The following is a 24,789-nucleotide window of genomic DNA, read 5'->3' as shown; positions in this document are numbered from 1 at the left end:
GGGGGAAGGCTGTGGCCTGGGTAACACCGGGAGCCTGCGCAGGTCACCGAGGTGCCCGAAATGCCCCCAACCAGGAACTCAGCAGTAAGAGGGGAATCTGCCTCTCCTCCCCGCTCAGAATCGGCTGGGGGTGTGGTAACCCCCCGAGGGCCCAGCAAGGGCATCTGCTCCCGTGGGCTGAGCCACATCACGGTCATCTGTCCCCAGGCTTGGGGCTTCGGATAACAAACTATCCTTTAATAAGCTCACCCCTGTGTAACAGTGACCAGTTCTACTCTGGCAGGAGGAAGTGGAGAACCGAATAGTGGTCCAGATGATGCAGTGACAGGTGGAAAAGAGCAAGAAAAACTCAGTGAGGAAACGTGGGTGCTCCTCCTTTGACCTCTAAATGACCTTGACTTGGCAGCAGCAGGCCCTGTCCGGTGAAGCCGCTGCAGAGGGAAGCTCCAACGCCTGGGTGTCTGCTGCTCGCTGCTCTGAAACCGGCCCGCACGTGAACACATGTTCACATAGGCACAGGTGCAGCTCGGTGCTCGGGGGAGCACCCAGCGCAGCTGGGAGACACAGCACTGGTCCCGACTACACCTTCCAGAACCCACGGTGTGTCTACACTTACAGGATCCCAGAGAGGGACCGCAGGCCCACAGAGCTCTCTCCCTGGCCCTGCCCTTTACAGACGGGGTCACCGAGGCCCCCAGAGAGGGACGATCTCAAGCTCTGGCAGCACATCCGAGGGAGGGCCCTGGAAGCAAGCCAAATGGCAGGGACCAAGCTTGTCACCCCTTGCTTCTAACACGGCCCTTCCTGGGGTCTCTTTCCCTCAAAGCACCCTTGGGGGCAAACTGCATGTTCCCAGGAAAGGGCCATGCCCACCCAGAAGCACGAAACAATGGTCATGGAGCCCCAGGCACCTGCGTCAGGTGAGCTGCTTTGGGATGAGGGGGGCTTTCTGGCACACCTCCTGTCACACTCTGAGAGTGGGTCCCTCTCTTTCACCTCCTCTCTGACTTCAAGGGAGCGGGTGAGTGGGAAGTCTTGGTCTCCAGGAAGCCCCGAGGCCAGGAAACAGAGAAAGAGAAAGAAAATGACAGAAACAGCCCCAAATCAGGCTTGGCCATGAAAGTCCCCTGAATCTTTGACGAGTGACTTTGGCCAGCGTGTCAGAGTGTCTACAATATGGATTTCACCCCGCCCCCTCCACCCACCCCTGCCCCCAGCCCCGGGGATGTGCACCAGGCCCCTCTATTTGGGCTTCATCTCCACCCTGGAGTTGATGTCGTCTCCATCCAGGTCGTACTCCTCCACCTGGCCGCTGGTGCACACTTTCATGCGGTCGGAGAGGTCGCCGCTGCGTGGGGCCAGGATGAAGTCATAGATGAGCACAGCCAGGGCGGCCCCGATGAACGGCCCCACCCAGAAAACCTAAGAGCAGAGCACACACACTCAGAGGGCGTCCGGCCCAGCCGTCGAGGTGCCACCCAAAGCACCCCCGAGTCCCCTGCCCGCCACCCCGCTGGATAGCTTCTTTCCCACCTGTGTCTGGGACAGAGACAGGCAGTGCTGCACCCCAACATCCTGATTCCAGTGCTCCCCACAACCAGCTCAAGCCAGGATGTGGTAGTGGCATCTCCCTGCCTCTGAGGCCCAGCTCAGCGCGCCGGGCATGGTCAGACCAGCCCCTTCTTGAGGGGGCCCCACCCCGCCCAGCTGTGGAAGACCCAGAGGCTGGTTTGGTAGAAGGGTGGCCTGAAGCAGAAACACCAGCAGTGGCAACAGCCAGGTCCATGGAGTGCATGCTCCATGCTGAGCTCAGCTTACAGGCGGCGAGGCCCTTTGGCCTCCCGGCAGCCTGGGTGGGAGGGAGGTGCCACCGCACCCCCCACGTCACCGCTCGGGAAATAGGCATGGGGAGGGCCAGTAGCCTGCCCAAGGTCATGCTCCGCTGGAAAGTGGCCGAGCCAGGATTTGGGCCTTGCTCTCAGCCATGCTTCTGGGTGACTTGGGGTAGGTCTGAGCTAGGAGGGGGCGCCCAGCCCACCCTGGCCAAGGCACGGCCCCACCGGCCCTTTCATCTCAGGTCCTGGTGTCCTGATTCCCTGGGCCCTGGCTGCCTCCCAGAGCCTCTGTGATGGGAGACGTCGCTGAGCGGGGTCGGGCACCAAAGCCTCCAGCCCACCTCCGGGGCAGCCCTTCAACCCTTACCCAGTGGTCCCTGAAGTTGTTACTGATCACCGATGAGCCAAAGGAGCGGGCAGGGTTGATGCTGCAGCCGGTGTAGTCGATCTGGAAGGGGAAGGGACGGGTGGGCAGAGGGAGGGAGACAGAGAACCAGACAGGGGGAGAGGAAGAAAGAAAGGGACACACAGACGAAAAAGACAGACGGCAATCAGAACCCAAAAGAGAGGCATAGGGACCAAGAAAGATGGGTAGGAGGTCCCTGTGCTTCCCCCTCATGGGCAGAACCTGCCCCCCACAAGGCCCGAAGAGCTGATGCCCTCCCCATGGAATAAACCCAGTCAGGGGTCCCTTCCACTGTCCATGACAGGGCACCCCACCAGCCCCTGCCTGACCCTGCTCTCTCCACCCCCACCCCCACCTGGGAAGGTCCCCACTCACCGCCAGCAGGTGTCCCAAGGCCACAGAGAGGCCTATGGCAAGGGGGGCCGAGCCCCCGAGGTCGCGACGCCTCCGGTCGGTGGTGGCCAGCACGCACAGCACCAGCTGCAGGGTGGCGATGATCTCAATGCCCAGGCCCTGGCCTGCATTCACGCCAGAGGCCAGCTGCAGGGGACAGGAGAGCGAGGCTCGGTGAGCAGGGCAGGTGGGGACTGTGTCTCAGGGCCTTCAGGGCCCATCACGTCAGCCCCTGGCTTGGCACAGAGGGGGCTGGGCCCTGCCCACATACACACAGCTGGCAGTGGCCATCCAGCCTTGTCCCTTCTCACGCCTATTGAGGAAGCACCAGCTGGGCCCCTGGTACCTGCCTAGACCTTGGGATGCTCTGCCTAGTGACCAGGGAGGCCTGGGGTGAGGTGGGGAGTCTACATCCAGCCACACCCAGGCCATAGCTTGCGGGGATCAAGGCCATAGGCCAAGGGCCCAGGCATGGGAGGCCCAGGCATGGGAGGAGATGGTCAGGGACACTCAGGGACAGTCATAGGATAAGAGAAGCAAATGGGTGGGAGGGCCCAGCTGTAGACATTGCTTTTTATCCCAGAAGTCCAGAACACTCTATCCCATCCCTGGCTACATCCAGAACCCCCACAGCCGGGGAAGGTGTCCTCTGTTAGCTGGCCAGCTCCCTCGGTCCCTCTCTCTTTCATGTCTGTCTCCCCTGTTGCCCCACCTCCATCTCCTTCCCCACCTCTGTCTGTCCCTACCCTGGTCCAGGGTCTCTGTCCCATTTCCTCTTGGCTCTGCCCTCCCTAACTGCCCCCTCCCTCTCCCTCCTGGCCCAGCCCCCTCCCTCCCTCTGGCCACATAGGTCCCGCCACCACCGTTTAGCTGTCCCTTGCTCCTGGGCCACTTTTAGTAACATGACTCATGGAAAAGGAAGGGAACGGGAGCTGCCGTGAGGTCACCGGAGCCCTCCCCCTGCAGCTGCCCCAGGGAGACCCTTCCCAGGAGACCCTCCCCCTCCCCCATGCGGGGGTCTCAGGGGCCAGGTGAGCCCACACAGGGGAGCTGACCCACATCAGCAGGGGCCCACTCAACTCACAAAGATGCCTGGATGTGGCCACACAGGCTGCCTCCTCCCGGGCAGGGCTGGAGCGTCCACATGAGCCTGAACTTGAAGTCTCAAGCAGGGTAGGGGGATGTCTCCAAGGCACTGGGGCGTTTTGAAAGATCCTCGGCCGGGGACACTCCCCCACCCGCCCGAATGCTCTCAGCCCCACACTGAGGGCCTTATGAGAACAATTCTCTTCCCGCCTTTGTCTGCAGCCCTGGGTCATGGGGAAAGTGACTCACATCCCTGCCCCTGCGCCACAGCCCCAGCTCCGGGCCAACCCCAGAGCCGCGACCTCAGCCCAGCCAGCCCGCGGGGCAATGCCGAGGCCACGGCCCTTGCCTTCGCTGGTCCTCAGTTTCCCCAAGTATAAAGCAGATCAAAGGCAAGGGGGCTGTCTTGGGCCATTTGGAAAGGGCTGCAGGGGCAGGAGGATCAGGAGAGTTGCGGATTTGTCCTGGTTCTGGTTCTGGTTCTTTTGCTCTCACCCCGGGACGGGGGACAGGCAGGAGGGGAGGGGCCTTGCTGCACAGGGGTGTGGGGATGGGCGTGAGGCCTGCCTGGCGCCGAAACAGGCTCCACGGACGTCAGGCTGGCGAGGCAGGGCCGCTTGCACCGATGCCCGTCACACTCACACTCACACCTGCCACTACCCTCGTGTCTGAGCACTCGGGAAGCTCTGGGCCCCTTCTCCTGCCTCCGCTCTCCAGGGCCCATCTAATTGTAAGCTGGCCGGAGGCCTGAAGCCAGCCCTGCCACGCTGATTAATGGAGCCGTTGCTCTAAGTGGCTCCTGCCTCACACTCCCAGCCCCACCCGCCCCTCTCACAGATGCGGCCGGGATGAGCTCATCTCCTCCCCTGGTTCTTAACTAGGTCTGGGCATCCCAGCACCTGCTCTCTCCAGAGGCACCACTTTTCAAGCAAAGCGAGCAGGGACTGGTGCCATGGCCAGCGCTCCGTCTCCACAGGAATGGGCCACCTGCCCTGCGATCTTCAGGATGTCCCTTCCCGACTGCCCAGGCCCTTTAGAACCTGACTGCCCAGAGCCACATGCGTCAGTAACCTTCCTCTCCCAAAACCCATTACCACCACCACCACCAGGAAGCCTCCCGATTGCTTCACTGTCTACTGACCACTTCTCCTTCGACTGCCAATGCAGTTGTGTTACTTACATCTGGAAAAACTTGATAATTCAGAATTGGAAGGGGTAGTTAAAGGTCTGTTGAAACTTGATATCCAGGAAAGAGCATATAAAAATTCAAAACATATGTTACTCTTTATAACCCATTAAGTTGAAAACAATTCAAAGTAGGGCCAATCCCAGTTGTGGTCACTTGTTATTAAATATATATATATGTTTGCATACCCCCAGGTCGTTTTGCCCAGACTAGGTCTGAGAGTTCACTGATTAAGGCCGCCAAAAAAAGTCACCATCAGTTTTGTGAATGCAAATATAAACAACAGAATAATCCACACATTCCATGCGGAGCCCCTGAAAGATGCGAGCTTGCATGCCAAGCCCACCGAAGCCACCTCTCAAGGTGCATTCAGTCCTCTCCCAGCTCCAAGAAGTCTTCCCAGGTCCCCGGCTGGACTTGGCTTCTGCGGTTACCCTGTGCCCTCACTGAACTGACCTCCTGCCTCCTGTGGGGTGCTCCACCTCCCTGGCGAGAGCTCAGTGAGGACAGGGCGGGGAGATCTTTCCATCTCCCTGCCCGGACCTTGGAGGGGACATTTGCTGTGTGGTCACATAAGTGATGGAGGATGCTAATTATCTAGAGCTGCCCCCTCTCTGAAGGCAGCCTGGATCCAGGGAAGCTCTCTGACCCCAAGGATAGTTTGTTTTCTAGCTGGGGGACCACAGGCCAGTCTTAGTCTTTGTGGTCCTTGCAGGGCAGCCGGTGCAAGGGCTCTGTGAGATGGTGGGTGGGGAAACTGAGGCTCAGGGAGGAGACAGCAAAGCCAGGATCCTTGTCCTGGGGTCTGTGCCTTCCACACTCACAGGCCAAGGTGCTGGCTACCCACAGGCCCAGCCAAGGGACCTGGCTGTTTCCAGCATGAGCTGGGGAGCCGGCAGAAGATGGCTCTTCAGCTGCCAGTGTGTCCTGGCTCCAGAGTGGCACAGGGCTGACCTCTCCAGGCAATAAGCCTCAAACCCTCTCTGCTGCCATGGTCAACCCATGCACCAAGAGGTCGCCAGTTCGATCCCCAGTGGGGGGCACGCAGGAGGCAGCCCATCAATGTTTCTCTCATTGATGTTTCTCTCTCTCTCTCCCTCTCCCTTCCTGTCTCTCTAAAAAGCAATAAAAACATATTTTTCAAAAAAGAATAGGGGATGGGAGACAACAAGGCTGCCCCGCATACCCACTGCCTCCAAGACTCAGGACTCACAGTGGGGGGCCTCAGAGGGCCCTTGTGTGGCCCCTCCATGGGCATTCATGTGTGCATGTGCTTGATTTAAGGAAAATACCTAAAACCCTGCACATGCAAATTTGAGAATATACAGTTTTTCAGCCCACACGGGGCATTCAGACAAGCTGGCTGTGCACTGGCCCATGTGTCAGTTGATTCTGGGAACCCCCAACCCCACAGGGTCCCGGCTCTCACTGAGGTGGGCTGGGTGTGCGGGGGTGTGGGGGTGTCTCTGTGTAGCATGTGGCCCTGAACAACGACCATGCTGTGTGTCTGACGGCATTTCTGATTGTGTCCGTGTGTCGCACACCCACACAAAGGTGCCACTGCTGGCCGGGGAGTGGGGAGGAGACGGGAAGGAGGCCCCTCAAGTGAGAGAGAGAGCAGGTCTCAAAAGGCCCTTTATTTGCTCGCAGAAGCCATTTCTTCTTCCTGACAAGAAACAATACACAAAGCAATGGCTTCCTCCTGCCTCCCTCCCTCCTTTCCTTACTCGGGCAGCCCCTGCCCTGCCGCCAGGGAGAGGAAGAGGCTCCTGTGAGGAGTCCCTGCCCCACCCTCCTGGGTCCCGAGGCCTGAGTGGAGCCCCTAGACTTGAGAATTGCCCCACGCCTGCATGTGTGTGCCTCTGTGCTAAGTACCGGTGTGTGTGTGTGTGAGTGTGTGTGTGTGTGTGTGTGTGTGTTGGTGCAGCTTAAGCTTGTCCACTTGGGACAATGGGAGCCTTGGCTCTGATTCTAGCCCAGAGAGCTTCCAGGATCCCTCCCTTTCTGACGTGGACCCCTGCCTCCAAGACCCTCGGTCATCCTCCTGGCCAGGATCCAGAAACAGCCCAGCACAGCAGAAGGCCTGCTACAGGACCTCCCGCTGACCTGCTGAGCCGCACGGCCAGGCGCCCCGGAGCAGCCAACTGTCAGGCAGATTCTACGTGCACACCCCCAATGAAGGGAGCTTGCTAGCTCAGAGGCAGCCTCTTCCCAGTTAAAATGCCTTCCTTACTCTGAGCAGACAGTGGATGTCAGGCACTCAAGGGAACCGCTCTTTTTTCAGGCTCTTCTACCATCTTTTGAGTTGGGGGTCTCAGTCTCGGGGTGTGCTCACCCCACTGGGCAGCCCTGTGGGCAAGGAGGCCCTCTGGTCCCTGGGGAGAGGCCCTAGCTGAGGGGACCCTGGCCGGGACATTTTTCTGCCTATACCCACAGGTGTGTAGGCTCAGCCCCCCCCATTGGCTCTTCCACAGGACAGGGACCAGCACCCCCAGGGAGGCTCTGCCTATAAGGATGGGGGATTCCTGTGCCCGCATGAAAAGTTTCCCAAGCCAATCCCCAAGGCACAGTCAGGGGGCACATTTGGGCTGCCTGGGGAGAGCCCCACTGGGTGGGGCCCTAGAGAAAGCAGAGAGCAGGATCTGAGCCCGAGCTCAGGTTGGGGAGGCCTGAGGTGGCAGAGGGGCACTGTGGCCTGGGGAGGGAGGCGATTCGAGTCCCTTAGGTGGAGGCACTCCCTCAGAGCGTCACCCCTTCCAGTGCAGGTTCCCCAAGGCGAGCCCTGGTTAGGGCCAGAATTGAGGCAGGCAATGAGGGGCCAGCGGGGCTGCTCTGAGGGCTCTCAGGGGGGTAAACAGCCTCTGAAGTTTCCGTGGGGAGGGAAGTCTCCACCACAAAGGGCCTGTCTCTCTTTGTGCCCTCCCCCTCATCTGGTCCTGGCTGGAAACAGTAATTATAGGTCCCATCTGTGGCACCACCAGCCAGCCCCAGCCCCCTCCCTGAGCAGGCCTGGCTGGACAGGGTTTAGAAAAGTTTGGTTTCCCTTTCCCTGGCCCACCCCAAACTCTGGAGGAGGCAGGTATGTTCCCCAACCCTGGAAAAAGTGGTGGCACCGGGGCCTCTCACTCTGTGGTTGGGGAAACTAAGGCCCAGGAAACCAGGGAAGGGGCAAGTTTAGGGCTGAAGTCAGGCCCAGAATTGGCAGCGCTAAGAGAGACCCCCCCAAAGAGGGGAGGTTTGTGCTCTGTCTGAGCCCCCTAAGGAGTTGACATCACAGGCTGTGGGATGGCCAGGAATCTAGCCCCTCTAGAACAGTGAGACACTGGCCTGAATCCTGACCACTAGCCATCCTTGAGAGCCCTAGCCTCCCACCGTGACCCCAGGCTGGCCATCACCTCCCGCTGACCCCTAGCCTGTGCCCAAAAGCCCTTCCCTAGCAGGGTCTCCTCATTCAGGCTCATGTGGCACCTCCTCCCTGAAGCCTTCCTGACCTGACCCTCCCCGTAAGGTCAGAAGTTCCCTGGCTGCCCTGCCACCTCTTATCACACCTGCCTCCTGCCTCATATCATGGGCAGCTGTGCACGGGGCTTATCTCGCCCAGACCGTGAGCTTCCCTGGGGCAGGGAACCAACTGACTCAGCGCGCACTGAGCCTGCAGCAGTCCTGGCCCTGTGTACAGAGAGCCCAGGTGAGAGAGCTGGAGAGTGGAAGAGCCGAGCCAGAATGGTCAGGACTTCTGGGTGCACGAACAAGCATCTTCCACATCCCAGAGCCCAGCCACGCCTTGCTACGTCCCTAATTCACAGACAGGAACTAGGACCTTAAGGGCCAGGTCGCATGCTTAAAGTCACACAGGGTAACAGTGGCTGAGCTCTGGCAGGAGCAAGCCCGGGCACCAACCCCTGCCCTGAGCCTCTCACCTTGGCTGAAGCTGGGGTTTGACTCTTAGAACCAGCCGGGAATCCTGCAGGTTGGACAGAGGCCCGTGGCATCTCCAGGGCGTATCCTGAGCCCTGACTCAGTGGAGAGAAAGTTCTCCCCACCATGTCCCCGGGGGACACCCCTGACTCACTCCAACCACTTCCTGCCACTTCTTTCCCTGTTTTCCTTGTCAATCTCCATGTCAACGACTGGCTCCACCCGGCCTTGGGTCAGGGTGGGGCCCGGGGCCCAAGGGGAGCCTCCCGGAGGGTCTGCAGGAAAGAGTAAGCCCCCTGCTGGGTAAATTGGTCTCTGACCCTCTTGAGGCATTGAGGCCATCCCCCAGGTCCCATCAGGGCCTGGGTCCAGTGTGTGAGAGCATCCTTTGTTGGGTGGGAGACACTTTCTCTGTTTCTATCATGTGGGCGGATGGGGCGAGCCTGGGCCCCCACCACCATGCTCATACATTTGTGTCCAGCACGGCCCCTCTCAGGCCTCTTAGCCGAACCTCTGGGAAGGGTGATAAACTCCAGCTCACAAAGCGAGCTTGCAGGGAGTATGGGTGCGGCCAAGAGCTATCAAGACACCTAGGTTCCCTGCTAACACAGCAAGTTAGCAGCAGATAGGACCTGCCCCGCAGCACAGGGCTGGCCCTGAGCTAGGCTGCCGCTTTCTCCTCCCTGACTGCAACCTGCCCAGCCCAGGTATTGGGGTGACTCTGGAAAGTGGAGGCCAGAGAGGGGAAGAGACACTGGAGCAGGGCGTGGCCTGATCAGGATGGCACAGAGCTGCCGCCCTCCCGGCATCTGCCTGGGACGCCCGTGTCGGAGGGGACCAAGCCCACCAACAGAGGCTTGTCCTGCCTGTCCCTGGAAAAAGAGGGTTAAGGGGGGACCGGAAAGCCTGGGGAGACATAGCTCGTCCCCTCTGAGGACTGTTTCCCCAGTCCATCCTGCCTGCTGAGCTCCACCGTGCACCTGCCCCTGCCCAGAGGGCACACCCTGAGGTCACCTGGGTCTGCCCCGGTCACACTGGCACTGGAGAGAAGGGGCCCGGAGGGCCTTGGCCCTTACACCAGCGTGGCCACGTCTTCGCTGACTAGAGTCTAAACTCCAGCCCACGGGGCTAATCTTTAACTTTGGGCTGCACAGCGTTTGGCTCCGCAGCGGGCTGGCTGAGGTGTCACAGTGACACGAGAAGCGCTAATGCCCCGGTGGCAGGGCCATGCTAGCTGCCCTTTCCAGGGACCTTACCAAGCCGGGATCTGAACTTCGGCTGGGAAGCCAGAGGACAGTCACTATAATCACCCACTGCCATCTCCCTTACTCTTCCCACGCCCGCCTGCCCTGCCCAGGGCCCCGCCAGCTTCCTTTCTCCAGGTCCGATCCCTCCTCGCTCCTCCCTGGCCTCTCGGCCTCCCTGGGAGAGCACCCCAACCCAGGTGCTCCAGGACATCCTTCAAGCCTTAGTCAGCCTCTCGGGCCAAATCTCCCCTGCTGTGGCCCAAGCCCGGTCTGAGTATGCACTTGGCTCCGGGTCTGGAAAAGCCCAGGTCTGCGACAGCAGGCAGCAGCAGCCAAAGGCCAATTAGCTGTGCTAAGCGGCCCACGAGGAATTCTTTTCAGCGGCTGCCACCCAGTTGCCAACATCTGCTTATCGTTAGTGCCCCAGCCTAGGCCCCACTCAAGCCAGGAGCGGTAGGCACCACAGGGACACCCTCGCCCCCACCCAGGCTCACGCGGCAGCACTAACACTCTCAAAGACATGCTTGTAGAAACAGACACCCACGGGCGCTCACAGTTTACGCGAACTCGAGACCCACGCCGGCACCCACGTGTATCACCCGTTTACACACAGGCACACAGCCACACCTCTCAGTGCCCAGCGACAGAGTGGAGCACAGACAGGAGGCAAGATGTCCCAGCCCTGGCCGCCCTGCAGTCCAGGAAAACCACCTGCAAACAGCCCAGGAAGGATTTTCTACCCCCACTCTGTCCGATTTCTGGCGCCGGAGGAGCACAAGGGGATTTCCCTGAAGGCAGTTTGTTTGCAGACCCGTGTGAATGTGGGGCTCCCTGGAGGTCAGTGGGGCCCCCACATGAGTCCTGCCCGCACACCTGCAGACCTGGCTGCCAGGCATCTGGTTCGGGGAGGCTGGGGGCAGGGGCAGAGTTTCCCCGGGGTCCAGGCTGCAGGAGGAGGGAGCTGGCTGCACAGGCAGGGCTGAGGGGGGCCAGAAACGACAGGCGAGAGGTGAGGAACTGCCGGCCCAAGCATTAGCTGCCTCCAGGGCTTAGTCCCCACGATAGATGCCCTCAGGGGACGTTGGCAAGACTGTTTTTCTCTGGGCCTCAGCTTCCCACAGTGCCTGGCAGGAAACAGGCTCTGGGCTGCATGTGGAGCTGAGTTCCAGCCCCCACTCTGCATGACCTCCAGCAACCCCTCGTCCTCTCTGTCCCTTAGTGTCCCCATCTGCACGATGGGTGGAGGACGAGACTGGTGCCATGTCAGCACCCTACTCACCCCATTGCTGCCCAGTGAGTTGTTGGGCAGGGAAGAGGTGATGCCCGAGAGGATGGCGGTGGCGACGATGGCCCCCACACACTGGGCGATGATGTACAAGACAGCCCGAAGGACGCTGATCTGGCAGCTGAGCAGCAGCCCCAGGGTGACGGCCGGGTTGAGGTGGGCGCCGCTGATGTGGCCCACGCTCTGGGCCATCGTGGCGATGCTCAGACCAAAGGCCAGCGACACCTTCACATTGTCCTGAGCTGCACCTAACGTTTGGTTGCTCTTCACGGGGAAATTGAAGCCCAGGGCAGAGCCGATGCTGATGACAATGAAGAGGATCATGGCCAGGAACTCGGCCACCACCGCCCTCCAGAAGAGCTTCTTCTTGAACTCACTGGCCATGCTGGCAGGGGGCTTGGCTGGAGACCGCTGCCTGGTGCTCGACTCCCTCTGAGAGCTGAGCCACAGCCCGGGCTGGGCCTATTTATAGGGCCCCCCGGGGGGGGGTGAGGCGAGGAGGGGGAGCACAAAGGGAGGAAGGCCTCTCCTTGCTCCTGGCCCGCCCCACACCGCACGGGCCTCCTCTCCGCAATGGATGCAGACACAGCTCTGCTGTTGGCCTGCCAACTTTTTTCCCTTCCTCCTCTCACCCCTCCCTCCCTCCCTCCCTCCACCCTCGCCCTGCCCAGCCTGAGGAGGCAGGCAGAAGGCTGCCACTGCTCTAATAGGCTTTGGGAAATTCCTCCAAGTTGGCCCCACTCAGGGGGCCAGAGAAAGCCAGGTGTCCCCGCCCTGTGTACATAGCTTAGGGGGTGCCCGAGGGCAGAATGGGGCACTTCAGATGGGGCGGGGTGGGCAGGCTGGCCTCTGTGGGTGGACATTGCCCTCCCTGGGGGCGGGCACCATGACTGCTGGCCTGGCATCTCCATCCCACCCCAGACTGGCATTAGTCTGGAGTCCACAGGTCCAGGGATCCGGAGGGGCAGTCGGGGCCTCCTGCACTCCAGTCCCAGCCTGGCCACTGGATGCCACCTCAGGGATGTCCCAGAGCCTCCCTGCACACTGGCCGGTCTCAGCTGATGGGGGCACTGAGGCATCAGAGTCTCAGAGAGCTGGTCTGTGGACCACCCTGCACTCTGTGGCCAAGGGCAGGCTGAGGTGAGGGTGTGGCAGCCCCAACGCTAAGACGCTTCAAGCTTTCAGAGCATTGGAATCAGTGATTTGGGGGCAGAACCACTGGGGAGGCAGAGGCATGGCAGCCCAGCCTGGAGACTGGCTGGCCGAGAGGGAAAGGAGAGAGACGGGAGAGTGAGAGAGGAAGGACAGACAGGCCGGGAAGGGAAAGGGAGAGAGGACACAGACCAGCAGAGAGGAAGACAGACTAAGAGGGAAGTAGAGTCACCACAAGAATGTAAGTGAACGAGACAGGCCCCCAGGCAGGGCCAGTGACACAGGCCAGGGCTGAGAAAGAGACGAAGAGCGTGCACAGAGGTTGAGACCTGCTGAAAGAGGGGAGACCCGGCTGGACCTAGAGACCAGAAGCAAAAAGAGGAAGATGCGTGAGGAGTGGGAGGTGGGGGGAGGAACCAGACAAGCTCCCCCTCCCTACCCCCAGCAGAAGGGGGGAAGAAGGGATGCAGACCTCACAGTCCAGCCTGTGATCTGTGCGTCCCCAAGCAGAGGCCCAGCGGCAGCTGAAGAACTGCGCAAACATCTGGATTCCTGGGCCCCGAGGCTGGGGGGAAACCCACGGCCCAGTCTACCTGCCTGCGGCCCATGAGTGTGCAGAAGGAGCCTGGCAGAGCCCGAGCAGTGAGGCAGGCCCAGGAGAGAGGGGCCCTCCTTGGCCTTCCCCTCCTGCCTCCTGCTTGCCCCACCACAACCCTACGTGGAAGTGTTGGCTTCTCCCCATTTTATGGGTGGGAAACTGAGGCCCAGTGAGGGGAAGGACTTTCTTAGTTCTACATGTGGCAGGGGCGGGGCAGGGCACAGATGAGCCTGTGAGTCTTGTGCTTCCTATCCAGGGGCCATCTGCAGAGATGACACCAGGCACCTTCCCTGGCCACCCTCCTGCCCAGCCACAGCACAAACCAGGGCCATCCTGGCCCCCGCGATAAGCCACCAGGGGTCAGCCTGGTGTTTGCTGGGAGGAGGCCCGCTAGGGGTGGAGGTGGGGGGAGCGTGGTCTACCCACGTACACCTAAGTGCCTGTAAGTACAGGATGGAGTGGACACAAGGCTAGAGTCAGCATAGTGGCTGGCGGGTCCTGCCTGCTCAGAGACCCAGCAGCCGAGGCCCAAGGTACTCTGTGCCTGATTAACCATCCAAGACTGGGGGGGGGGGGGGGCGGAGCCAGCCCACTGGGCCAATTCCAGAACCTCCCCCACATCCGTTGCTCTGGGCAGCATGGACTCAGCTTTCCCCAGCCCCAGTGGCTCTCTCTCCCTTGGCCCCTCATCTCAGGGCTCCTTCCTCAGGCCTGAGATCCCCCCACACCCAGGCTTTGGAGGATGGCCCTGTTTCCCCCCCAGACCAGGCTCCAGGGACAGGGCTGGGGGCCCCTCAGCCAGGGTGTTCTGGAGCAGGGCAGGAGATGGGAGACCAGGGGTCCCATGGTAGGCAAAGCACTTTTGCACAGGCCAATTAGGCACCCACCAGTCTCAAGGTGATAAATAAGGTCCTCAGGGCATCCCCCTGGCCACGCCCTGCATCTCCCACCCTCTTCCCCATGCCAGCAGGGTTTCCACTTAAGTGCCACCATTACACTCCATTTAAGTGCCACCATTACACTCCATTTCCACTTAAGTGCCACCATTACACTCGTCCAAAGGCATTCACATCTCCAGAAAGTGCCATCAGCTTACAGGCATTTCCAGCATAGAGCCCACCTCATTCATCCACCATCTCCCATAATGTAAAGGGGCCTCTGTTGCCAGGACCTGACTATTTCAATGGGAAAGGAGGAAGGTCCCCTACTGGGGCCTCAGACCCAGGAAGGCCCCAAATCCCTCCACTGCCTTCTCTCTGGTCTGCCACAAATCTGGGCCAACCAGGAAGGAAGCAGCTTCTAGCTGATGGCCCATCTTCACCACAACCCTGGGAAGCTCAGATGCCAAGTGATTTGCCAAGGAATGGCAGTGCTGGCACTAGAACTCAGTGCCAAAGCCCAAGTCTGGTTCTCTGCCTGCCTGTCAGGTAGGGCCCTGATGGGCATGGTTACCAGGTGAACTCCCCAGGAACAGGTACACGGGCTGGGGAATCCAGGCCCCAGAGGTGCCAAGATGGGTGAGGAGTGACAGTGAGGAAACCTCTTCAACTTTCCTGAATAATTAGGGTGCAGTCATGGGGGTGGATGGAGAAGGAGCACGGGGTTAAGAAGGGCACACAGAGAAGCTGGGAGAGGCCAGAGTCACCCCTGCAGACCCACTGGCCTGGGAGCTGGGGCTCCATGCAGGGCCGGGCCTCCACCCCAGCTCCGCCCCGGCAGGCTCTGTGCCCCTCCCATGGACAATGGCACAGGCCCAGCCTCGAGAGCCTGTGGGCCTTAGTCAGGCTAAATAAGGGGGGGACTGCCGCCCACCCCAGCTTCTGAGCCCTGGGTGGAGCTTGAGGGCACCGTCTGGCCCTGCCAGAGCAATGCTCTCAACAAACGCTTTTCCAGATGTGCCTTATTCCTGATGTGCCCGGCAGGACCCAAATTCTTGTCACAGCTGGCTGTTCCCACAACAGCCTGGCCTCTGTCCTGTCCCCACAGGGACCCAGTGGGAGAACCTCAGGCTTTGTCCAGAGGTGGTGCATGAGCCTCAGATACCTGCTGGCTAAGGATCTGGACCTCAGGCTCTGTGGGGAGGAGACGCCCATGGGTGTGGTGAGGTTGTCACTCTCTTAGCCAGAAGCTTCTGTGGCTCGAAAGGCAGAGGGGCAAAGGGGCATGGAGCCTCCCTTCGGGGGCCAGGCAGGGATTGCCCATCACAGGCTGGGCTACAGGAAACAGTGATGTCACCACCTCCAGGAGGCCCACCAGGAAGATGGTGTTTGGGGCAAGAGGGAACTCAGCTGACTGGTAGGATCATTCAGGCACTATCAGCTCACCAGCAGATTGGATGAATTTTCCAGAATCACTCAGGCTTTCCTGAATGGAGGTGGAGATAGAGGGTAAGCAAACAGGACAAAGCCCCTGGGGGTCCTGGAAAGGCTGTGAGAACCAGAAGACACCCCTTCCAGACAAGCCCTCTGCCACCTCCCAGCTCTGCCCCTCCACAGGGAGCTCATAGCCATCTCTCCCCGACTTTAATCTTGGACCTGTGGGCCCTGTTTCTGAGCCACTCAGAAGGGGCCTGTCTCCCTCCCAGACTCTATAGGAGGCATGGGTCCAAATGGGCCTTTAGCACCAGTGTGGACCCAGCCTTCCCATGAGGCATGGCCATCCCCTCCCAGGGGAGCAGCGGAGGGACCCAGGCCCAGAGCACAGAGACCAAGAAGGACACAGGGTGTCCCCTCACACTCCTCAGCCCAGCCCTCCAGCTGTCCACTCGCCACCCTGGATGGCACTCACTGCTACCTCTTCCGACTCCAGACAAGGGCCCAGTTCCCGTGCCACCGGGCTTACTGCACCTGGGTGTTGGTGTGCACATCCCTCCTCCTTCCTACCTGCTCCAGGCCCCCTGGTCCCCTCCTCCACGGCAGCACCCACAGTTATGAGCATGAGCTCACCCAGCCTGGGCTGCCCCCTCATGGCCCCACAGGGTAAGGCTGTGCCCCCAGCAGCGCGGATCACAGCGCTGGGCGTGGGGAGGAGTGAATCCGCTCTCTATCTGACCCCCCCAAGGGCATGGCACCCACCTCTTAAAGCATGTGAATTCCTCCCTGTCTGACAGATAACTCCTGGCCATGCAGGCGTCACACGATCCCCCTTAAATCAAAACCGGATTTAGTGGGCCACCAGGGATTCACCAGGCAAGGAACAATTTAGTGATTTTCTAAGCTACTGCCTCCCATTCACTTCTCCTGCGCCCTCACCCCCAGCCCTGCTGCCCTGAGCAATGTCGAGGCTTATCGGGGGGACACAGGGGAGGGACAATATCCAACCTACTTCTGGAAAACAGGATTTTCTATTCTGATGTTTTGCCAACTCTCCAGAAATTGCCCCCCACTTGATGCCACAGAAGAGAGTCGGGGAGACCGGACAGGAAAAGGTGCCCCCAGCCCAGCTAGCATCTGCGAGAACACAGAGAGGCGACAGCCAGGCTGGGCTCCCAGCCCTGAATGAGGGCACTGTGAGCACAGGGCTGCCCCATCCCACCCCCCCTCTGCTTGGACAGAGGTCCTCCAAGGGGGGGTGAGGTCACGGTTTCCCAGCCCTGCCCCGCGGCGAGGAGGATGCTGGGCCAGGAAGGCGGCATTCCTCAGTTCCAGAAAGGCCTGGTGGTGGCATCTGTACAGGGCTGCCAGCCACGCCCTTGGGGGCCAGGGTGGGCTGGGTGGGGACAATCTCTGTTTTGCAGATCCCTGGAAGGGAAGTCGTCATGTGTGTGATTTTGGGTCATTTTCACACACACACACACACACACACACACACAAACACACACACACACACACACACACGGCACTTCCCCTGCCCCCACCTGGCTGCCACGTAGCTGCTCGCTCTAACTCTCCAAGCCCCCGGCCCCTCCTGCCCTAGGCTCTCAAACCTCTCCTGTCTTTGCCTTGTTAGATCATAAAACACCACACTTGGAGAAAGGGGCAGATAGCATTGAATCTGATGCCCTCATTTTGCTCATAGGGAAACTGAGGTTCCAAAAGTGAGGTGACACGCCTGGGGTCCTTTAGTGGGTCAAGGCAGAGGCAGGGCTGGGATCCAGGTCTCCTGGTCCCCCCCGAGGCTGAGTCTGCTGGCCACACTCAGTCTCTCCTGGCTCTGTTCTCTGATGACAACAGGCCACCTCCTTCTTAGACTCCAGCAAGGACTCAGCAAAGGGCCCTCCTTGACCCAGAAGCAAGAGGCCTCAGACAGCCAGAAAGCACCCATGAGGGAGCCTGCCTTCTACTCCCCTAGGTCCCCCAAACCTGACCTGTGCAGAGGCACCTCAATCCCCAGCAACACTGCAGTCCCCTCGCATCCACTCTGTGGCTCCTAGAGTTCTCCTCATCTTCTGAGGTTCCGTGCCCCTGTCCCAGCCCACTCCTCAGAATGGCCCATATTCCCAGAGGGAGTGTCAGGTGTTCACAGCAAGTCCTGCAGGTGGGGACTCTAGGCTCCCTCTCCTCCTGCTCCAGCCCCTCTCCTGAATGCCCTGTGCCATCTGGCCACCAGGCCTCGCCGCCCTCTGTGGGCCTCACGGCCTCTGCCGTTCTTACTGCATCTTTCTCAGCTCTGGCTCCTCTGGAGAAGGCCTGTGGCTGCTGGCCCCTGTTCCGGCCACACCTCGGTCCCATCACCCGTGCTGGGTTGGCCTTGCCTCCTCCGGGCCTTGCTGTTGGGACCAGCTAGGTGCTTCCCAGGGCTTTTCCCATGGGAACAGGCGCCCACCTGGTGCAGCCTCCCGCTCCCGCCCGGGCTCTACAGCAGGACTGCCGGGTGATGCCGCGAGTACCAGGGCTTCGGGGAAGTCCCTCCTTGATGGTTAGTGGCTGTTCCCACAGCTCACCTCCAGGATTAAAATACTCGTGCTAATACCAACCCAGGTGTGAAATTCAGTTCTTAGTATTGTTTTGTGGAGGAAGAAGCCACAACAGCAAAATGAAAGTTGTAATGTGGTTGTGACCACCACAGCCACCACCGCCACTGTGGTGGCCTGATGGCAGTGCACGGGACGGCTAGAGATGGGCACACTCCAGCCGTGCTCACTGACCCTCCGGCATGGAAAGTGCACTCCTGGGCTGAGTTGTATCCCCAGCCCTCTCTCCCTGACGACGAGTCCTCCATCCCTCTGACCTGCCCCCACCAAGTCACACTTGGCCAGGGCACCACAATATAGGCCTGGTTGTCCCTTCCTCCTCCCCGACACTGCATGGGCTTGCAGGCATGCAAGCACACATACACACATACACACATAGCACATGCTTGCACACACATACACGTGGGCATGGATAGTGCCATTATATACATGCAATGCATATACACTGGTTGCCTGTACAGCACATCATTGCATGTGTGCACATGTAGGCCACGTGCAAACACATGTACATGCCTGTACACATGCAAGTGCACACACATCCTCACATGGACACATGCATGCAAGCACACAGTAAACACATGCATCATGGCCGTGAACCCTGGCACCTCCTAAACCCTCTGTCACGTACACTGTAGCCTCTGCTGCCAGTATCCTGAGCCTGGGTCCTCTGCATGGTCTCTGTGGCACATAATCCAGGGCCTCTCTCATCTCATCCCATCTCATCTCATCTCATCCCATCTCATCTCATCTCATCTCATCCCATCTCATCCCATCTCATCCCATCTCATCTCATCCCATCCCATCCCATCCCATCCCATCTCATCTCATCTCATCTCATCTCATCTCATCTCATCTCATCTCATCTCATCTCATCACGGAGCTGAATTTAAATGGGGACGGCAGGAGCTGTGCACAGGAGTTATGCAGTGGTGGGCATCTCTGTCTATTGGTATGTGTCCTAGTCACTTCATCTCCAGATGGGAGCCCCCACCTTGGGTGGGGATGGGGACTGGGACTGGCCCAGCTCTCTGGTCACAGCCAGGTGGGAGCAGACTGTGTGCCAGGCAGCTCAGTTTTCAAAGGTGAGCAGAATGAGCCAGCTGCCAGCCGCCAGCCAGCGTCTGAAGGGGTATGCTAGGCACCCATGGAGCAGGGACAAGCAGGGCCGCCTATGGGACCACCCTCTTTCACTCTTTGGCTTCCTAGGATGTCAAGATGTTGTGCACCAGGGCTGGTGGGGCTGAGTCTAGGAGGGTGAGAGGAAGGGTGGACAGGACCCGCCTTGTCCTATCCACTGGAGACCCCTCCCCCTGTGGTTTGGTCTGGGGATTCTATTCATGTAAAGCCAACATTCCTGGAGCCCACGGGGCAGCGAGATCATCTCGCACAGGGAGATCGCTGTCTTGCCTAATGAGAAAATGATGACATGGCCCCCTGTCCCGGGCCCCTGCTCCCAGCTAGGCCCCTGCTCCCCAGCCCCCAGCGCGTGTCCTCAGCCAGCACACACATCTCCTGCTTTGTGCGAGTGCCTACAGGTAGGCCTACCAGTCCTGGGAAGCCAGCCCACAGGCCCTGGGCCACCTCCTCCAGGAGGGGTCTCCTGTTACCAGGGTTGGAGCATAGGGACAGGAGGGCTTTCCTATCATTAAGACCCTATAGCACAAAGGTAAACTGAGCCCAGGAGCTTAAGTGGCTCCTCAACATCGTACACAGTGAACCAGTCTCAATACCCCCAGCAGGGCATGCTGCGGACAGGAAGGACTTGTTGCCTGAGCAAGGCAGGAACCCTCTTCCTCCCCGAGCACCCCGCCCCGCCCCTGCCCCGGGCCGACATCACTGGGACCTCTGAAGAGCCAGGGCTGGAGGGCTGGGGCTGCAGTGTCGGGAAATCATATTGAACATGCCTCTGCCAAGGCCTGTAAGAGAATGAATGTAGTGTTCCAGCAGCCTAGAGGCGGGTGAGAGGCCTTTCCCAAGCCCTCATGTTTGAGAGCCAGAAGGCCTAGAAGTGGCCATTTTTAGAGCCACCAGGGAAAGAGGGACCCACCAGGCCCTGGGTCAGCTAACTGCCTGCATCTCTGGCTCACCAGTCTGAGGACAAGTTGGAAAAGGAGGAGACCCAGGCCCTGGGTTGCTAGGTTGGTTGGGGATCCCAGACATACACAAGGCATTCAGAGAAATGCCTGGGCAAGGTTATAAACTCAGGAGAAGGGCGTTATCGGTAAGGGGGGGAGAAGTCATAGAGGCCTTCCTGGAGGAGGCAGGACTTTGAATCATAGACTCTCAGGATCTGAAGGGATCACAAAGGCTGCCTAAAATTGCACCTCATCAGACCCAGGAACCTCCTTGACGCCGTTCCTTCCAGAGGGCTATGATCCCCTATGTGAGTCCCTCCCCCACTGGGGACCTATCTTCTCATGGTGGGACAGCTCAGACGGGCAGAGAGCTGCTCCTTACCTGTCACTTCCCAGCACTGCTGACACCTTTCCCAGTGCTGCCCTTTGGGGTCACAGACTAAGTGTATCCCCTCTCCAATCCCAAGTGACAACTCTTTAGAGCAGAAGCATGGACACGAGGACCCATTTTCCGGGGACCGCCACCTCTCAGGTGGGCCATCCCCAGGTCTCCCAGGCCCTCTGTGTTCCTTTGTCATCCTGGTGGCAGTGGGGGGCCCAGGCCCGGCCCCATCACACCAGAACAATCCCATTACTTCCAGAGTGGCCAGCAGCAGCCATTGCCACGAGCCCAACACCACAGGAGGATGACCTTGGTCAACGAGGGAGCACACAGCCGGCTCATGGAGGGCCCCCTGTCCAGGAGCACAGGCCCACCACCTGCCTCATCCCCACCGTAACCAGACCCTGCCGGAAAGCAGATCTGAGGGCCCGAATCAAAGCCTGGGCTGGCTGGAAGTGGTGGAGTCAGGCCTGGGCAGGGCGGCAGCAGAGGTGAATTCCTTAGGCAGAGAAATCGGGGTGGGAGGGGGAGACTCATTGCAGGTCTTGTTTTAGGGACCTATCTTACCTGGAGGACTCCATCAGTGCTTCTCAGACTTCGATGTGAACGTGAATCCCCTGGAGATCTTGTTAAAATGCAGCCTGATTCCTAGGTCTGGGGCCGGGCCTGCGATCCCACATTGCTAACAGGCCCCCAGGTGCTGCTGCTGCTGCGGGTCTCAGGACCCCTGGTCTCAGGGCTTCGAGCAGCAGAGGCTGAATTACAAAAAACAAACAAACAAACAACAACCAAGGACAACACCACCCAATCACAATGTAATTAAAATGAAAACACAGAGGGAGGAACCTTCTCACGATACCAGAAAGAGATCGCAATTGAGCCTCACTTTCCATCTGAGCTTCCTGGAAGCCACGGTAAGAAGGAAGGAAGGGTTCACCAACTCCTCCTCCGTGACAGCAGGGACAGCTGCCTGCTATCAGGAGAAAGCCTCTTGATTCTGCCGGGGAGCTGATCAAGCAGATATCGTCAGCAGATGTGAGAAGCAGGCTGTGTTTTAGGGGCACTGCAGGCCTTTCCATGAGCCTGGGTGCCTTAGTGGGGCGTAATCCTAATGGTGTCCAGTTGGGCCAGGCCATGGTCAGTGCCCATCAGAGACCATTCTTCCACCACTTACTGGCCCAGACATTAGCTGGCTCAAGTGCCCCTGATGACAGAGGGAAGTCTGGGTCTCGGATGGGCCGCCACGCAGCCCTGGATGTTCAGGGGAGGGTAGCTGAGGCCCAGGCCCTGAGCCTCAGGAAGGGGTGAGGTGGATCTGTGGGCAGCGGAAAAGCCCCACCTCGTTCCAGTAATCAGGAAAGGCTTCCTGGAGGAGGGGACGTGGCAGACAGATTTGTTTATGTAAAGGAAGGGAGGCAGTTTGGGGAAAGTCCAAGCAGAAGGAGAGATGAGATGGGTGGGCTTCCAGCCACAGTGGGAGTGGGGAGGCTCCCTCACGGCCCCTCTCTGCACGGCTGGCTCAGGCCCTCAGAGAGGGGCTGGTGGGGATGGGATGGCACACGGCCCACTGCCCACTTGTCATCCCCACGCCCAGTGTGCCCTGTGTGACTCCATCTTCACAGTCTGAATCTCTGCTTCCCCTCAGGGCCCTGCCCACCTCGGGGTGCACCCAGGCTAGGGGTGCAGAGGCTCTGTCCTCAGGGAGGTCCCTACCTGGGCTGGTCGGTGGGAGCTGGGGCTGACGGGAGAGTTTGGTCAATCAGGCCTCTTACTGTGACTGTGGGCACAAGCACGGACAGGACACAGAGTGGGCAAACTTGGTCAGCCTCGTGCCCGAGACCTCGGGAACTCACTGCCGCCGCAGCAGCGTCTCACCCGTAAATAGGTGCGTTCCTCTGACAGGCCGACCCGGTGGTCATCTCAGCCTGAAGGGGGGCCAGGGGGGCACAGCACAGGGGGGCACAGGTGCTGGGTTCTCAGCCCTCCTCGCTCCTCCCCCAGGTGACCTGGAACACCCCTTGTCTTCCCAGCCTCCTCTGCGATGAAAGGGACATGCAGGGCCCTGATGACTTTCGAGAAAAGGAAATGGAAAATCTTAGACAAATACAGCCGAGGTGTGTCCGCATTTGGGGGGAAGAAGGAAAAAGGCGGCGGGCGTTTTCTGTGACTGCCAAAGCCACCGGGGGCTGGGGGGCAGTGGGGAGCGGGGTTTGCTGGAGCCACTGGGGTTGGACGGCTGCTCCCACCGTGGCCGACCAGGCTCCCTCCTGGGCAGGGCCACGGGGGCTCCGACCCATCTTCTCTCCGCTGCTCGCAGGGAGAAGTCTGAATTGAAGGAAAGGCTGGGCTCCCACACAATAGCTCCTGGGGTAGAAACCAGGACGCTCACAGATATTCCCAGAGCCCCGAAGTCTCAGGCCTGGGCTGGTGACAGGGGAGGAAATAAGGGGAGATAGGAGAGGAGGGGTTCCAGGAAGCCCCACCCTCTTGTCCGCCCTGCTCGGGGGCTTCCAGGATGCAGGGGAGCCAGTAGGAAGAACTTGGCACCTGCCTTTTCTTAGCCTCTGCACCCTGGGCGAGCGCCTGACTGTCTGAGACTCAGTTTCCCCATTTGGAAGCAGGAGGTTGGGTGATTGGCCCGTCAGGAGCTGCACACAGGGCCGGCCACCATGCTGTGGGTCTCTGTCCTGGGGGTGATCAGTGATGAGAACACATAAGGCATCTCATCCAATCACTTCATTTTACAAGCAGGGGACCAGAGCCCCAAGTAGGGTTTGGGGGGCTGAGAAGAACCACCAGAGAGAAGGCATCTCTCCAGCTAGCTCAAGAGTAGCTCTGGGGCCCGGCAAGAGCTGAGAAAGGAGAAGATGCACTGCCACTGCGGGTGGGCTTGGAAAAGGGACTGATCACAGGGGTCAGGTGGCACGGCTAAGGTCCCACTGGCCTCACTCTGTCACAACATTGCATGTGGTCACACTTCTTTTTGCTTTTTTAAAAAATTTATTTTATTGTTTAGAGTATTACAGATGTCCCTCAATTTCTCTCCTTCCCCCCCCCCCCCATCTCCCTACACTTCCTGATGCTCAGGGAGTTAGGTCCACCCCAATCCTACTTCCTCCCATCCAGCTCCCAGCAAAACAGCCAACATCTGTCTCCTGGGTGCAGACTAGAAGCTAGCTCCTGTTCCAAGCACTGCACCCTCCCTCCTCACACCAACTCTTAGAGGTACAGGATACGAATATTCCCATTTTACAGGCAGGGACACTGACTCTCAGAGGTTTCTATTTGGTCTGTTTTGTAACCTAATTTAGGTTCCACAACTGAGAAATTGGAGCTAAGATCTAAACCGAGGTAGAGAACTCCAGGGATGAGCCCATAACCACTCCACCAGGCTGCCCAGGACCCCTCAGAGTGCACACTCCATGCAGTGAGGATCCCCAAAACCAGAGAGGACAGCAGGTGGACAGCCTTGGACCTTCTACCTACAGGTCCAGGAGAGCCAGGGAGGCCCCTGTCTGTTATCCTGCCTGGGAGATTCCTGGTCCTCAGGAGATGAGCAGTTTCCATAATGCCTGCTGATACCCCAAGTGGCCAGAGCTGGGGGTCCCAGACTCCAAGAACACAGATGGGGCCCAGAGGTCCTCCCCAGGGCCACTGAGGAACTGAGATCCATCCTGCCAGCCTGTCTGTCTTCCATGTGCTCTTGGAGGTGGCCAGGCGCAAGGGAACCCAATGGTCCCATCCAGCTGGCCCAAGGTCACCAACAGCTTCATAAACAATGGGCAGTGGGTCCAGCCGCAGCCGGAACCAGAACAAAGGCCTGGGCACTTCCTCGCATTGAGGACCCTCCTTCATGGTCTGCCAAGCCAGGGGCAAAGGAAGCCTTCATCGGGAGGGAGGGATGTTTTGCAGACTGTTCCCGGGAGAGCTGCGGCTGCCAGTGCCAACAGAGGAGCCGAAAGAGGGAATGACCACTCGAGGCTGAGATCTGCCTGCCAGAAAGTCAAGGGGGGCCTTGACTCTAGTTTGTGGGTCCCCCACCTTGCCCCCCAGGCTGAATCAATGCTTTGCAAGGTATCTCCCACCTGCTACCCTCTCCATGGCCCATGCTCAGAAGCTGGCATCTTCCCTCAGATATACTCTCCACACTGTTGCAATACCAGTCTTTTAAAACAGTTGGACTCACCACCACCTTGCTCCTGAAACCCCCCATGGCTCCCCAGTGCTCATAGGAGGCAGCTCAAGCTCCTTCACCTGACATTCAAAGCCTTCAGGATTCAGCTCTCAACTTTCCCACCACCCCAGACCCCCAAA

General features: G+C 59.4%; 1 protein-coding gene across 1 annotated transcript; it reads right to left on the bottom strand.

The window, feature by feature from the left end:
• Window positions 1-945: 945 nt before the first annotated feature.
• AQP1 (aquaporin 1 (Colton blood group)) lies at window positions 946-11,804 on the bottom strand. Its single transcript, XM_016222249.2, has 4 exons — window positions 11,351-11,804; window positions 2,617-2,781; window positions 2,203-2,283; window positions 946-1,422 (listed from the first exon to the last, which is right to left on the bottom strand). The coding sequence occupies exons 1-4, from the start codon at window positions 11,738-11,740 to the stop codon at window positions 1,243-1,245; spliced, it is 816 nt and encodes a 271-aa protein (XP_016077735.2). The 5' UTR covers window positions 11,741-11,804; the 3' UTR covers window positions 946-1,242.
• Between the last annotated feature and the right edge of the window lie 12,985 nt (window positions 11,805-24,789).

Source organism: Miniopterus natalensis, chromosome 10 (assembly GCF_054644295.1).
Source record: "Miniopterus natalensis isolate mMinNat1 chromosome 10, mMinNat1.hap1, whole genome shotgun sequence".
NCBI lineage: Eukaryota > Metazoa > Chordata > Mammalia > Chiroptera > Miniopteridae > Miniopterus > Miniopterus natalensis.
Note: the sequence above shows the minus strand (reverse complement) of the source record. Positions and strands in the feature narration are given on the sequence as shown.

Coding starts and splice junctions, on each gene's coding strand:
- AQP1 (XM_016222249.2), bottom strand. CDS start 11,740: ATGGCCAGTGAGTTCAAGAAGAAGCTCTTCTGGAGGGCGGTGGTGGCC. Junction 2,782..11,350: donor ACTCACTGGGCAGCAATGGG/GTGAGTAGGGTG, acceptor TGTCCCCTGCAG/CTGGCCTCTGGCGTGAATGC. Junction 1,423..2,202: donor ACAACTTCAGGGACCACTGG/GTAAGGGTTGAA, acceptor CTCTGCTCTTAG/GTTTTCTGGGTGGGGCCGTT.